The sequence below is a fragment of the Typha angustifolia genome, chromosome 15 (genome assembly GCF_048772165.1).
Source record: "Typha angustifolia cultivar Huaian chromosome 15, ASM4877216v1, whole genome shotgun sequence".
Taxonomy (NCBI): Eukaryota; Viridiplantae; Streptophyta; class Magnoliopsida; order Poales; family Typhaceae; genus Typha; species Typha angustifolia.
The window spans coordinates 13936724-13952734 of NC_133253.1; the positions used below are offsets into that span (position 1 = coordinate 13936724).

The 16011-nt window shown below is 35.6% G+C and overlaps 1 protein-coding gene across 1 annotated transcript; it reads right to left on the reverse strand.

Annotated features, from left to right (window-relative positions):
* Positions 1–5001: 5001 nt before the first annotated feature.
* Positions 5002–11050, reverse strand: LOC140776935 (cyclin-T1-2-like). Its single transcript, XM_073120790.1, has 7 exons — positions 10902–11050; positions 10129–10465; positions 9309–9390; positions 7498–7632; positions 7243–7418; positions 6963–7114; positions 5002–6836 (listed from the first exon to the last, which is right to left on the reverse strand). Exons 2-7 carry the CDS (start codon positions 10362–10364, stop codon positions 6238–6240), a joined length of 1380 nt encoding a protein of 459 aa, XP_072976891.1. The 5' UTR covers positions 10365–10465; positions 10902–11050; the 3' UTR covers positions 5002–6237.
* Positions 11051–16011: the final 4961 nt, after the last annotated feature.

Sequence of the window (16011 nt, forward strand, 5' to 3'; positions counted from 1 at the left end):
CAAAGGCATGGGCAGGGGGGCTTGCCTTGGCCTTTGGCTTTGCCTTTGCCTTTGCCTTTGGCTTTGCTTTTCATGGATTTCCTTTTTCAAGTTTTTACTGATCAAGATTAGCTATCCACTGACCTACATCTATCTAGTTTCTAAAAGCATGAATTCTTTATGGACTAATTAACCCATTCTCTTTGCACCATCTTTTCTCATGACTGCATTCCAATCTCTTTTCTCCTAATTAATTAGGATAAGTTAACTAATTGTTCAACTATGTGTGAGGTGTTTAGGGTTTTCTTGCAAAATGACATAGTCTTCTTCACCTTATATAGGGCTTAACGGCAGGTATTTTTGAGACAATAAGAGTAAACAACTAGGATTAATAAATTATTGAGGAAAAGAAGAAGAAAGGATGGTCTATTTGCAAATACATCAAACCTAGTATAGCACTTTAATCTTGCAAACAGATTTAACGGCTGAGCTTTCTTTGGGTCTCAGATGTCAGAGACATACTTTAGAAAGAAGCCATTAATGTAGATCGATCTACGCATAACCAAATCCTTCTTCCAAGGGTTGCTTTAAACCTTTTGTCTGAAATTATTTGACTGTTTCTGACTCCTCTCTTTCAGAATTACTCAAGACTGTCCTTCACTAGTACTTTCTTATTTCCTTTGTTCTTTTATCTCTTAAGCAAATCAAAATATTTCTTCTACAAATAAAATATGTATTACTCTCTGTATCTGCTTAAGGACTATGAATTGATCATGATATATGTATAGTTTGTCATGTAGTAAATCCTAGAATCTGTGTGATGATTTCTTTTGGCTTTTGTAGAAGGTTATTGTTGTAGCCTAATGGTTGAGTTTTATTCATATATGGCAAATGTTAAGTGTTTGATTTTCTTCTTAGAGAGACGTTGAGATAGATATTTGAGAGATGCATAAATGAGGCTTAGTGTGGCTTATTTTTAGAAAGAGTTGGATCGTATCAAATTCTTTATTATTTAGACTAAGAGCTAGAGGCAGCAATGGGGTCGGATCAGGTATATGTCAGGTCATGATAACAAACATGAACACATTCTGTTTAATAATTGAGTTAGACGAAGTTAATCCGTTTACGACTCAAATCCGATAAGTATCAAGTTATTGGAGTCGGATCAACTTTTGCACCCTTACCGAGGCCCCCTTCCTCTCCCCCCGTTAGACAAATGTCTTTCTAAAAGAGAACTTAGCTAAATCAGAACCTTGGCTCACATTTAAATGAGATGTCTTTCTAAAAGAGTATCACTTTTCATTAACTGACAAGGTTCTAAAATCACATGATCTAAAGCAATCTCTGCTGTGATTCACAACTTTAATGTCCATTCAAAGTTCATCATACTGGCTAAATCAACATCCTTTTTTTTCCCTCTGCTCCTTAGCATACTTTATCTCCAACTTTAGTCCAATCCACCACTTATTTGATTCTTTAATCTCGTTTCCCCATTAATTAAACCAGATGAATGGAACCCATTAACTGGAATCATGCACATATGATTAATAAACATAGTACCATTAGAGAGAATACAATTAGACACCAAACCTAACTTTAAAAATATACTTAGTACTTTTAAGTCATTCAAAATAAAATATAACAGTCGAATGATAAAACTTACTTCGTGTGGAACTCAGCATCAAAGATTGCAAAGAGAAGAAAATAAATAATAATAAAGTGTAGCCCCATGCTTAGTCCCTTAAAAAGAGGTCTTGGGTTTGTGATCCTAAAGGTGTTTTGAGAAGAAGACAATGGATTCAAAGGGGAGGGGGGAATATATGCTTTAAAGTAATCTAATCTCTCATAGGGGCGGGGGGCATGAATTCCAACACCAGGAGCCATGGCCCCCCATATGTTATGGTGTCTTAGCTTTTCATGCATCAAACTTACTTAAAAGCTTAGCCAGCCATGGATGTTATGGTATGGTGACATCCAACTTGATCCTTTACCACAGTGTGGAAGCCTCCCCAGGTGTGTCACGTTCTCGTGTTCCATCTTTTCTCAGACTTCAGGGCCCCATGCCACCTCCTCCTGTACATAACATCCCATGTCATGTCCCTGCAAGGACATGTCATGCATCAGTCTCGATGGATTTTCATCCATTCGTTCGTTCATTCATTCATTAATTCATTCATCCTTTACCACCAATGAGTGAAGTATGATATCCATATCTAAGATCCAACCCCTTTTTTCCTTTTCTTTCTTTTGTTTTTCTGCTTACAACTTAAGCTGCTAAAGGACCAACAACATTTAATTTTATATATATATAGCAATATATATCAGTACATATTGTATTATATACACTAAGCTAAGCAGTCAGAGAACGGTGTTTTTATATTATATAGTTTAATAGTAACAATAATTTAATTTTTAAGAGTAGTCTTAGATGCCTGCGAGCATTGCATGCATGGAAGCTCGTGATGGAGATGTATATAGCAATGCAGGTGGAGTGCATCGAAGTATATTTATATGCTATGGTATGACAGTCTAATATGTGTTCAGGTTTGAAGTCCTAGTATGTGTTAGACTTGGTTTTGTTTAGATAACTTGATTTTAGTAAAATCACTGGCTCTTTCTTCCATGGTGTAGGCAACTGCATGCCATGCTCTAGATTCATCCAGTGGTATCAAAGTTGATGGTTTGATGATTCCTGAAGGACTACTCACTTTGGTGTGGCTAATTTGATGGCTCTTATAGACATGCTAGGTTTTGTAATGGACATATGAGTCATGGTAACGTAGAATTAGTCATAGTGTAGTTCGACCGGTGGAATTAGGTTTGAGTTGAGATAAGTAGGTTTGCGGTGACTCATTAAAATGATAGGTTTAAGGGCATAGAAGAGCTATACTATTGACATCAACAAGGTGACCAAAAGAAAATTTGGGCATAAAACTTAGTTGAGAGTAATAGCTTGAGATATGTAGCACATATGTAAATGGAGGAGATTGTTGAGGGAAGTCCCATTTGATGGTTCAAATCTCAAATTGGAAAAGAAAAAAAAATGAAAGGATTTATATAAACTCTTAGGCCTCATCCAATAGCTTAAACATTTAAAGTTAATTGGATTATAAAGTTGTGTTAAACCCTCTTTGACTTAGATCAACTGATCTTTTGTCAAGTTTCTTATATAATTAGGCTCCTAAAAGTTGGTATAAAAGCTCATTCTTTTTTTTTTTTTTTTTTTTTTGAGGCACCTGGAGAATATAAATAGCAGGGGTGAGGTGAGGAAATAAATACAAATTTTCTCCATGACTTTGTGGAAATCAATGTAGATCTTTACCTCACTTGATGAATGTCGAGGGGACCATTTACCGACCATTTCTTGTTATCCCCACCAAAGAACTTAGCCTGACACCCACCCTCAATTATATGTATACAAATTATTAGGATGAGAACATAATAAGGATGGCCCAAAAATTATTTTTCATAGTAGCATGCATGGTAATGCTGTAAGTTTAGCTTGATCTACATATTTAATGGCATTTTTTGAAAACTAAATTTAAACACAATTATGCAAGAACAAGGACAAATAACATCCGAAAAGAATATTTCTCATCATGTCGATTCTATCTGTGACTCATGAATGCCTAAGGAGAGAAATATTAATCACAATGGATAATAACTCAGTATACCTGTTTTCAGTATGGATTATTTCTAACATCCTTGTGTTCCAGGTTATTCCTAAGATCAAAATCAGAATGAGACTAGTGTCAGATTTTTCTGATAACAGACTGAGTGCCAAGTTTGCCACTCTCTGACTCTGGAACTGATATATATAGGAATGGAATTCTAGTTCCAATTTTAAGAGGACAATTTCTTTCCATAATAATTTTTTTTGTCTTTTTTTTTTCTCACAAAACAAGTAAGTCAACAAAAAATAAATACAGCATCATCATGACTTCGTCGAGGCGACAAGCATGCGAGACACACATGCAAACTTCTCCATGTAAGTAGTCAAATGGGTCTCATCACCTTTCACAGGTGACCTTTCTAAAGAATCACTCAATTGAATGGTGCTCCAATAGAAGAAGAAAGTGGCAATCCTCTATCCTGAAAGGCTGTAGGTGAAGTGGAAGCAATGGAAAAAAGAGTTGGCATAAAGTTAGCAGGGGGAGAGCCAAGTAGCAGAGTGAGTCTGTTCAAAAGGCTGTGTTAAAGAAAGAAAACATACAGTCTACCAACAATCCAAAGGCATGATGAATGCTGTCAAGTTTCAACTTAGCCAATGATGGCATTTCAGTTTGACCAGCTTAGCTTGGTTGCACTGTTTCAGTGATCAGTCCCAGTAATGATGGAGCTTTATCTGAATGGTTGAAGCACTGAGATCCAGTTGCTAAAATTCTAAAATTCTTTTGAGAATATTGTCTATCAAAATTACATGGTATTAGTGATGATAGTTACAAGGAATGTACTAGGTAAATCATAGAAAAAGATTGCAGGTTCACCAACTTTGATGAGATACCATAGAGATGGAAAACTGTCATGCAGATTGGGGTGAGCTTCTTTTTGGTTCACACAGTACCACTAGTGTCCTTTCTCCAAGTCTTTGAGGCCCCCAGCAAAAGAAACTTTAAAATCATCAAGTTACTGCAGGAGACTGAGCTTCATGTTTCCCTTCGTTACATTTTCTTTTTATCAAGATAAGAAAATTTATATAACACTAAAAAAGAACACTTAATTGATAAGATCATCGACAAAACAAGTGCAGAATTAGAATAGTATTGATGCATAAACCTGATGAAATCATTGGAAAAAAAATTAAGACTATGCTAGAATTAATTATATGAGATATATCATTAGCAAGCTAAACTTTTCAGATCAATGCCTCGTAAAGATAAGGGTTCTCATATACGAATAGAATTTAGGCCCATATACATGGAATCTCAAACAAACTTTATCTCAACTTGAGAGAACCAACATAACGATGTTCCACTGCAAAAGAGTTCAGAACATCAATGGCAAGACCAGTAATCAACCATAAAGTGATTAGTACATCCGTAATGCGATAGAGTATTAAACACAAGTTACAATAAATCTCAGTTGGTCCATCTCAAGCTCCATTATGCATCAACTGAAACCTACAATACGAGAATCAAACACAGAGCAGCATATAACTATAACTCCAATCAATCCAATGGTCTGGTTGATTGATCAATATAATAAACTATATAATAAGCTTAACTCTTTCTTAATATGGTAATCTTAAATCATCATTGATCATTGTGCGCCCTACACAACTCAAACAACCTGTGATAACGTGAATTTTAAGTTTGGATATCCAAAAATAGAGAGCGACGAAAAATATAGACCGTGGTCATAGTCATCAATCCATTATTAAATGTATAATTGCATATAAATGAATTGTCAAACTAGATATACAAAATTAAGACAATTCATCAGTATGAAGGAGACAGCAATAAGTTGAGAAAATAAACAATAAATTAAACGGTGCCGAACATGCTCTAAATCTTTGTATTCAGAGGCTTTATACATAACTTCAAAGGAGAAAAAGAGCTGAACAAAATAATACTAGTCTTTATCAATACTTTATTCTGTAGAATAGAATAAGACAGGATTAATCTTGACAAACATTACATTTCATTCCAACCATGTACAATTTTATTAGCAGCCAGCAATAAACCCTTTGTACAAAGTCCTCGTACCTGGCATTTATTACAATCAATCATTTGATCCTTTTCTTCCCTGCTTGGTCAGTAACAAGACTAACTCAAAGTACATGCAAAAGAAATAATAAGAAACGAAATTGAAGTGGGCATCAGATCATCTCCCCACAGCCAATTCTTTTTTTGCAGTAAATATTTGATTTTTGATACTAAACTGTGAGAAAATTTACAGTGAAATCTTGATGTCAAAAAGAAGTAAAATTCCTGAGGTAAAATCTTGAATAAACCTATAAAAGTTACAAAGAAGTAAAATCTTGTGGTAAAAATATTGGAACCAGCAGTGGTTCATAGATACAGTTGCCAAAGAACAAATGATCCTGAAAAGGATCTGTGACAAAATAGGTCACGGCTGCATTATATTGTATATACATAGTGGAAAACGACAGAAAAGAAACTCCTGCAGCTTCCATGCTCCCTTTGACAAGTAAGATTTGCATTACTTGACCTCTTCCTCCATGAAAATCACAACCAGCATACTTACTTATCCGAGACAGTAAAAGATGACAGAAGGGTACAGGTTACAGCTACCACTTCATAGTCTTCGTTTCTTGGTAGCAGATTCAGATCCACGGACAATCCCAGATTCTGAGGCTCTCTGGATCCAGGCATCTTTACTGGAGTCATCCACCGGAAGCATGTGATTGCTAACTTCTCTGTGCTTTTTCCTCGTCCTTATCAACACCTTGATTCTGACCATATCAACTTTATCAGGCTTATCACCCACATTATGAGGCTTTGTGGCCTCTTTCACATCCACATTATGAGGCTTCGTGGCCTCTTTCACATATTCCCTGGATCTCCTATCTGCAGCAATAGTTATTGAATTTTCGTCGTCCCTTGGCTGGCACTTAAGTCCTGACTTGTCATCTTCACAGAAGTGCTTGACATCAACATTCCAGCTGCCAGCAATGTTCTGCTTGACTGAGTCCACAGGCCTATGACCCCTAGCCTCGCCAGCAAACCCATGGTACGAGCTGCTCTGGGAAGAGCCAGGCCTACTCAGAATGGAATTCAGGCTGCTAGAAGTCTGTTGCTTTGCTTCCAATGGTGCCTGGATTGGCTTCTCAAGAGGACCAGCAAACATGGATTTCCTTTTAAAACCAAGTAGCTCTGTCATTTGCTGGATTATGACTGCAGCAGTAAATGATTCATGAATCTCAATAAGACGTGAATTCAATAGCATATTCAAATTGCAGAAAAGAACTTCAAGAATTTAGAAAAAGAAAGAAAAGGAAAAAAAAAAAACGAACAACTTACCTTGTAAATGCTGAGGAGCAATCTCAAATTCATGCCACCACACATATCCCCTTTCTGAAGGAAGTCTGACATTATGGAGCTTAGCAGCAAGGAAAAGGGACCCAGCAGCAATGTAATGGGGTTTATACTGCAAGCACAATGAAGTCCAAAGACTTTGTATACAAGAAAAACAGTATTAGTTAAAAGAACAGTAGAACAGAAAGTTGCATCACAAGGGAGAACAAGAAGTGAATATAGAGGCATATAAGAAAAGAAGTGAAGGAAGGCACATATTGCATACCAATCACTCACAAACTTGCACGCTGTTTGTCTCACATCCTTCTGAGTAATCCCAAGTTTCTTTAAAGCATCAAACAATGGCATGTAAGGGTGCTGAACATTGAAGTCAAACCGAATGGTTGTTAGGAGTAATCTCTCCCCGATCCAAATCAGTTCTTTCTGCTTCTGAAAAACATCCTGTTCATTGAGCCAAACTAATGAGTAGCGAGAAATGATGAATCTACAATAAAAGTGCCGAGCAAAGAGAAGTTTGTACCTTCTGATAAATTCTCCGAGCAGCAACAGTATCCCTTTTGTAAATTGTTTTATAGGCCACTCTAACAACATAATCTAAAGAACAAGGGGTGTCTTCAACCTTAGAAGCAAGAAAAATGCATACAGTTGCAATAGTCTGGAGGGAAAAAAAGAATGTTAAACTCAAAACTAACAAATATACGTTCAAAAAAGATAACTCTCGTGTATAGACAAAAAAATATCTCATAACAACACCCTATCATGATTACCTAAGATATACCATAACTCTAAATAAGCATTATCTCTTAATATATCAAAGAAATAGATAAGTTTTGTTAAACTGGTAGAAAGAACAGGGAAGCAACTAGTCAAAAATTTATATCCAATACATGACTGCATCTTTAGGTTCAATGCAATTTGCAATGCTATAAAGGCAAAACAGGAATAAAATTACAGGACTTTTCTAGGATTGCTGCATCCACATGAATATCATAAAGAAAAGATAAAGATAACGGTAAAGAGGAGAGAATATATCATGGTACTTACTGTACAGAGTACTATCAAAAGATGATGCTCAGAATTCTCATATTCAAATTAAGATAAGCTTGCAGCCCAGATCCATGACTGCAATTAAGTATCCCTCAAGCGCAAATGCCAAATGAACTTGAACCCCGCCCAATGTAGTGGATGCAAGATAGCATAAATTATCACTGTTCTGATATCTGCCAAACCTCTTCAGACATAATACTACACAATACTTGATTAACCAAAACATGGCATATAGTCAAGGAAAAGGGTCAATATCTGATGAGAAAAGTAAAATTAAAAACAAGCCCATAGGAAAATCTCAAAGAATTTGAAAGAATATTTGTTTAACAAAAGTGAGATCCTATGGTATAGATTTGACTGCAAACTTATCTAATGGAATTTTCATTAAAAGAAGGATTGTTTAGCAAGTGTTTACCAATACGTTGCTAACATTAGAATGCTATGAGATTCACTGTACATACCTCCATCATCAATTCTATCACCTGTCAATACCATAATACCATCTGTCTACACTCAATTCCAGCTCCCAGCATTGATTCCAGCCTCCACCACTTCCCTTTAATGTTGCCCTTCCCTCCCTCCACCTCTCATCACACCATTGCAATAGAACTTTGGCTTCTTTTTTAGTAGCAATAGTGAGTACAATGAGAGATTTCAAATGGTTTAAATTATGTGACTCTTTAGGTTATTACATTAGAGTTGCCTAGGTAAAGATTTTCATCATCCCCAAATCTGACCCAATACGTAAACCAATATCTAAAACTAAATACATGAGCTCAAGATCATTTTCTTTACCTGAGAAAAAAAATATTCACCAAGCTTGGAAATCTATAGAATGAGATATAATATTCATCTGATAGCAGGTCAACAAGAAAATAGTGTAATTAAAATTATTCTTCCCTCCATTTCTCAGTGTCTTTAGTATCTCCATTTCCTTTTTTAGATGTAGGTTGGTGGAGGTTTTAGTCATCATTCGCTGCACAAGCATGTGTACTAGGGCAATAAATCACAACAACTATCCAACCATAAAAGAAGAAAAGATTTCTCCAAATATTTGTGTCAGCTATATGATGATTTTGCTCCAGTTAGCTTGTTTTTGTAAGGATCAAAGGTCGATGTTAGCGTAGTCCATTATTTTATCAAAATGGAAGCATTTCAGATGCCAAATAGAAGAAATGGTTAAGTCTATGGGTCAACAGCTTAAAAGTAGAATGAAAGCTCCAGAAAAGAAATGAGCTTTATGTGTCCAGAGAGAGAGAAAGAGATATGAATGATGCAACATACCTGCCAATCATTCTTTGCGTGAGACTGAAGAAGATAAAATCGATGGCAAAACATTACTGCTGTCGCAATTGTGACATGAGGTCTGTGAAGATAATTCAACAATTAAAATTCTCACCTAAAGCAAAGAAAGAAGAATGATATAGAAGCTGAAAAGGCATGCACTAACATGTCTCCTAAAATATACATCTATATCCATATCAACCTCCAGAAACAGAAAATTTATGTCAAACTAGAATACATGCAACATTATGTTTATCATCAGGAGAAAAGCTGATTGATAAATAGAGCCAATGTGCCAAAATGGAGGTCGCATAGGCCAAGAACATACTGGAAAGAAGAGTTAAAAGTAGTGCCAATTGCCAAATAAGAGATAAATAACTTAGTTGAGACTTCTACTCATATACCAAAATGCATGAAAACCAATCCACATGAAACCAGTTCTAAGTAATAGCATCCCAAGATAAATCTTCATGTGCAAATTAAATTAGGTAAAGGTTTTGTGATAAAAGTTTTTCTTCAGAGATCAATTTTAAGGCCAACAAGCTGAGAAAATCTTAACCCTTATGCTTCAACAGAACTTAACCAACAATTGAGAAATCACATAATGTCTAAGTAGAAAAACAAGTAAACCTATAGTCTGTAGATGTCGTCCTTATAATCCTAAAGAAACCATTATTGCTAAGGAGTAGATGAATAAATAATCAAAGTTTTGAATTCATGCAACAAAATAAGCTAGATTCATGGACAACAGGCACAACAGTGGACAAAATATGACTTGCTCATGAATGTTGAAATGAAACAAAGATGAGGAAGTACATACAATTTAAGTCTGATGCCAACATCTTGAATGAATAAACAGTATGACATCCGAAGCTCTGATTCTTTCTTTAAACCAATTCCATCTTTCCTGGAAGGGGAGTTATTCTCAATCTCTTCTCGACTAAAATACCAAGACTGCATACGCTCACTAAACAGTTCATCCACAGTCGTGGAATCTTCATCCTTAAACATTCTTTGCAGAAAAGCGGCCCTAAAGGGCTCTCCAGATACCGTCATTTGTGCTCCCAGCTGAGCGACACCGTAGAAAAAAAAAAATTTCTTGTTTGGTGATTAGAAATACGTTCTTTAACTTGCTTCTTGAGGTTGCAAATAAATTCCTGCAAATCAACAAGAAAAGGTAGTTGAATTATCAAAAAGGTGACAATATGCTGGCGTAGTTGTTATAATGTTAACATGAACAAGGCACCACATACACATGATTATGCAAATAAATAAATCGATATAATGAAAAAGAAAAGGCAATCTTGGTAGTAAAATCAAAATATTCTAACCAAATTTCCCACAAAAAGACGATCATAAACAATATTCTTGTGTTGGATACATATAAAAGAAAAGATTTAAGAAAGAAAGAACAGCCAGAATTCCAAGAAACCACAAATTCCCCTAATTCACAAGGAAAGGAACTAAACCGTGGCGGCCAACGGAGGCAGCCGGCGGCGCGCACAGCCGCAACTGCGGTAGCTGCGATCTTGTCCTGCTAGGATGAGAGGCAGAGCAAGAAGAGAGAGAGAGAGAGAGAGGAGAGGGGGTTACCTCGGTTGGGGGTTGCTGATTGCCGGAATCCGGGGGAGGTGGCAGTGGGTTGCGATAACGAAGGCAAGCCGGTTTACCAAGCTGGGTAAAATGAGGATAGGGGAGGGAAGAGAGTAACAGAGGTCAATATTTAAATTGAGATGTGGGTGTTGACTGGGGGTGGGGTGGCAGAGAGAGATAGGGGAAAGGAGAGGAGAGAAATAGGGAGAAAAAGGATTAGAAGGAAATTGATAATTAGAAAAAGAAAAAATTGTAAGTAAAAAATTCTATATTATTACCATTTACCAAGGGTTTTTTTTTTTTTTTTTGTATAACTGTAGCTAAAATCTTTACATATATCATAATTTCCACTATATTTTTCAACATATCATAATTATTGTGGAAAATATAGATTTTCATATCCAAATGGATGGTTTTTAAAGTTAAACGCATTTAAATGACTAGAAAACCATTCTCCCTTCAAATTCATAGTGTACATTTTTTTTATCACTATTTTTTTTTTCTAAAAAGGTAAGATCTTCTTTTATTGCTATCATCTAATTTTGGATAGTTCTTGATCCATTTAAACAATCCATAAAAGGGCAAAATAGTTTTTATTTCTTAATCTAAGTTTATTTATATTTAAGTTTCTTATTTATTTTTATTTAATTTTTTTATGGTTTAGACCAAATTACAAGTTACAACTATTAGTCAGCAGTAAAGTAAAATAACTTAATTACCCGCGTATGATATATATACATAGAGATACTTTTGTAAGACTTGCCTATCAGCCATGCATACCTAATGTCCGATATATGTGACTATCAAGAGTGCTCGTAAATCAACTCTATACTCATATTAATCACAATATTTTTTTTTATTCTCACATGAGAAATCTTTCAATAACGACATTTTCATTATTGTTTAGTAATTTTTTGAAACTAAAGTAAAAGTATAAGAGATCATATTCTAAAGTCAAATGAGAGGTATTTTAGGTTTCTAAATTTATTTTTATTTTAAAAATAATAAAATATTCTCTGTAATTAGTTGAAGTTAGTTTAAAAATAATAAAATATATTTTTAGGCATTAAAACTAAAATATAGCGGTTGAATAATAAATATCTGACTATTGCCCCCATAAATCTAATATAGACTTATGATTGCACTTTCTCTCCATTTTATATTTCTATCCTAAAATCATTTAATTTTACTATTTTCAAACCGATTTCCCATTACTGAACTTTCTTACAAAGTTTTGACAACCACATATGTGAGAGAATGAAATGATATCTATAAAGATTATATAGAATAGAAGAAAATCTAAAAGTATATGTCTTCTTAGTGTCATACTCCTATTTTGACACGACAATTTGAATGAATGGATCAATTAAAATAATGCGATGCATCTTATGAGATACGTGATGATTGCAACCGTCAATCTCCTTTTTAAAAGGATAGTTTTAAATTAGATTCAATTTTTAGTGAAGCACAAGAGCAAGGCTAGGAACTCTAATTGATGCTACCTTCCTCACTGAGCACTAATCTTCACTATTCCTTTCCTTTATAAATTGTGTTCTTGTAAGTATAGAATAATTTTTCCGCGTTAATTTTTTTCATCATTTATATCATCTCATTTGTAGTAAAAACCCTATGCAATCTTCTTCATTCATATCATTCTCAGCGAAAGTTTTAATTTATCATCCTTGTCCTTGTTCTTGTGTCCTTCTGTTCTGTTCATTCTCTATCTTTAATTTGTACTTGTAGTTATTTGTCCTTCATCTCCGTTCCGTTGTTGTCATTCAATATGTTGATGAGAAAGATGTTCGAACAAGAAGGATATATACAACCGTTGTCAACATGTGTTAATTTGAATTATTTTGAGTATCATGAATACTGTCATTCAATCTTTCCGTTATTGTAATCGAGTTATTCCTTAGGTTGTTAAAGTAATTATTTATTATTTAAGACTATTCATATCAAAAATTAATTTTATTTTTCTCTTTTGCACTCCTACCCATTTTAGTTTCCTTTGTAGTTTTATCCAATTTTATTTTAAACACCAACGTTGCCCTTGCATCACTTTTGGTAAAATCTCTATATATTAATTGCTTGAAGATCTCATAAAGCCTTCTTAGGATATGAGATAAAAATATATGATTTGTTTAAGTGATTTATGAAAATTTGTTACGATCCGACTGTATAGGTTAAGTCGAATCAAGTCGAGTTGAGTCAAATTAATTACTTAACTTTATCTTATTGTTTTAAATTTTAAATAAATCGAATAATCCCTATGTAGATCCAATCCACATGTGGATCCAATCCGCTAGGAATTTTACTCTTATAAATAGAGTAGACATATGTTAATAATTATCATTGGAAGATATCTAAGTTTAGCTAGTTATTATTTTCGTCATTATCTTTTATCTAGCTGTTAGATTGTTTTATTTTTCTAGGAGTAGATCATAGTCGTAGAAATATCTCAACCTTTTAAACCCTAGCCTCCCCTACCTCCAGCAACCACCCTATAATACGGCCATCCACCACCACCCTTGGCCGTCTGCCACCCTCCGACGACCGCTACAATATCGTACCGTTCTGCCCTCTCTGACTTATCTCCACTATTTTATTTTTAACTTTTCATTTTGATCTTCGATTTAGGTGAAATCAAAGCCATTAGAACCCTATCTCACGAGACTATCTCCACCTATTTCATAATTTTCTTACATCCGGATCAGTCCAGATCTGGTTCGTAACAAAATATTATAAAAATTTAAAAAAAATATTACGATACAACCACGTGGGTTAAGTCAGTCAAGTTAGTAGAGCCAAATTGAGTTGAGTCAAGTTAGTTAGTTGGGTTTGTTTATTGTTTTGAATTTCAAATAGAGTGGATAATCATATGAGGATCCAATATGCTAGGACTTTACTCCTATAAATTAGGAGAGGTCATATATTGATTATTATTATCGTGGAATGAATCTTACGTTTAGCCAATTTGTTATTATTGTCTTTATCTTTTACAATAAGTATATCATAGCCTTAGATCCATTCAAAGCACCTAAATCTTAGCTACCATCTTCAACCATGACTCCACGAGCAACTCTACTATACGGTCATCCACCACAATCCTTAGCCGTCCGCTACTCTCCAACAATCATCACAACGTCAGATATTTACTGATCTACCTTGTTCTAATATCCTTTCACTATTTTATTTGTAACTTTTCACCCTGACCTTATATTTATATAAAACCAAATCCATTAGATCTGCAACGCATGAGACTATTGGTTCGAATCCAACTTGTAACAAGGTCTTGGTCACAAAAATTCTCATAATTTTTTTACGTCCAGATCAGTCCAAATCTAGTACATAATATTGGTATCAAAGCCGACTTTCCTTAGACGATGGTTAACACGAGATTGAGATAAATGAATGAGGAAGGAGCAACCATAGAGGATCAGGAACTCATTTCTATTCCTTTGGGAGTTTCTTCGGCCCCACTAGAGTGGGCGAATGCTATATTTAAGGAATTTTTGACCGAATTTAAGGAGAACTCGAAAGAGAACTTGAAGGAGATATAGACCTCCTCAATGACTCGATTAAGGCCTTGGTAGAGGTCCTATTAGCCACCCTCCACTGCCTAGTGTTATGAGTACTACTGGTAAGGACAATCCAAATAGTGGGGGAACGGATGAGCTAGCCCAAACCGCAGCCACAACCCCTTCCCTGGCCATAGTGGAGACCCCTCCACATAGACGTGATTATCGGGTAGACCGGATCGAGTTTGGGCTGGATTTTTTTAGGCCAACCAAGCTTAAGCATTTGTTCATAGTCTGACCCACCAATCACTTGGGTTGAGCTGGGCTAGAATAGTCTAACCCGTTATTGCCCGTCGGCCCATGAGTGATTGGGCTAGCTGGGCTAGGCCAGGCCAACCCAACCCACCTTTTAGCTATTTTTATAAATTGTTTTACCATTAGCTTATTTTTTAAAAATATTTCTGTTCCTCCACTTAAAAAAATAATATAGTAAAAAATTTTAAGGGAAAATTTTATTTCAATCCTTCCTTTTTGCCTTATTTCCACTCTAACCCCTCTTTTTTATGCCTTCCTAAATCAACCCCTGCTTTTTATAATAAGTCTTTAAAAAACTCCTCAAGTTAGTTTTAACTGGATGGAACATGAGAGAATGCCATTTTTGAATTGGTTTTTAAGACATAACTTCTCAAATACCAAAAATGCCCATCATAATTTACTAATATCTATTGTGGGTCATCCCAATTTTTTACTAGGTCTCCATGTGTCTCTCTTTGGGGGCAAGGAAGAAGATCATCTATAAAAAAAGATCATCTCTACCGTTAGTCTCTCTTTAGGGCAAGAAAAAGGTTATATCTATTCTAGTGAGTTGGGGAACAAAGCTTTCTCTTCAGGAATGCCTAGATAAATCTTAAGATTAGAAGAGAAAGAGAGATTGGGGAAGGGAGATTAGAAGAGAGATTGGGGAAATGGGGTTTTGGATGAGAAAGATAGGGTTTTCAAATGAGAGATTGGGGAAAGATGGTGTTTTACTAAATGTAAATGGGTCGGGTTTACTAACGGGTATGGATATGAATATCCAAGGGTATACTAGTAATTTGAGCATTGTGGGTTAGTTTAACTTGAAGTTCAGTTAGTCTTCGTGAAGATAGTTAATGGCAGGGAGTTTAGTAGAAAGCAAATATAAAAAGTAGGGGGTCGATTTAGGCAGGCATAAAAAGGAGGGAGCGAAATAAAATTTTCCCAAATTTTAGAGGTGTGATAAAAAAATATAAAATGGTACAATACCAAAATTTATGTTGGTTTTCACTGTAGCAGAACGGGTGAGTCAAACGGGCAAGCTTTCGGACCGGGTCGGGCGGGCAAAGGATTGGCTTGTGCTACCTAACCGGGCACAAGCGAGCTGGGCCACTCAATCAGGTCTACCTCCGCCCTTGCAAACCCTCCCAACCATCGCAACCATGCTAGAGCTGCCCACAGTAGTGCCTTCCGAGTCGTCTTCCCCACCCATGGTGGAAGCTAAGGCTAAACACCCTAGCTTTCTATTGGCAATGATCCAGGCGATTCCTGCCCAAACCGTCACGTCCACTCACTTC

What these genes read in the sequence shown, in the direction of transcription:
- LOC140776935 (XM_073120790.1), bottom strand. Translation starts at nt 10,364, where the DNA reads ATGACGGTATCTGGAGAGCCCTTTAGGGCCGCTTTTCTGCAAAGAATG. An exon ending in GTTGGCATCAGACTTAAATT is followed by an intron (nt 9,391 to 10,128) that starts GTATGTACTTCC and finishes TTATCTTCACAG; the next exon opens with ACCTCATGTCACAATTGCGA. An exon ending in TGCTCCTCAGCATTTACAAG is followed by an intron (nt 6,837 to 6,962) that starts GTAAGTTGTTCG and finishes TTACTGCTGCAG; the next exon opens with TCATAATCCAGCAAATGACA.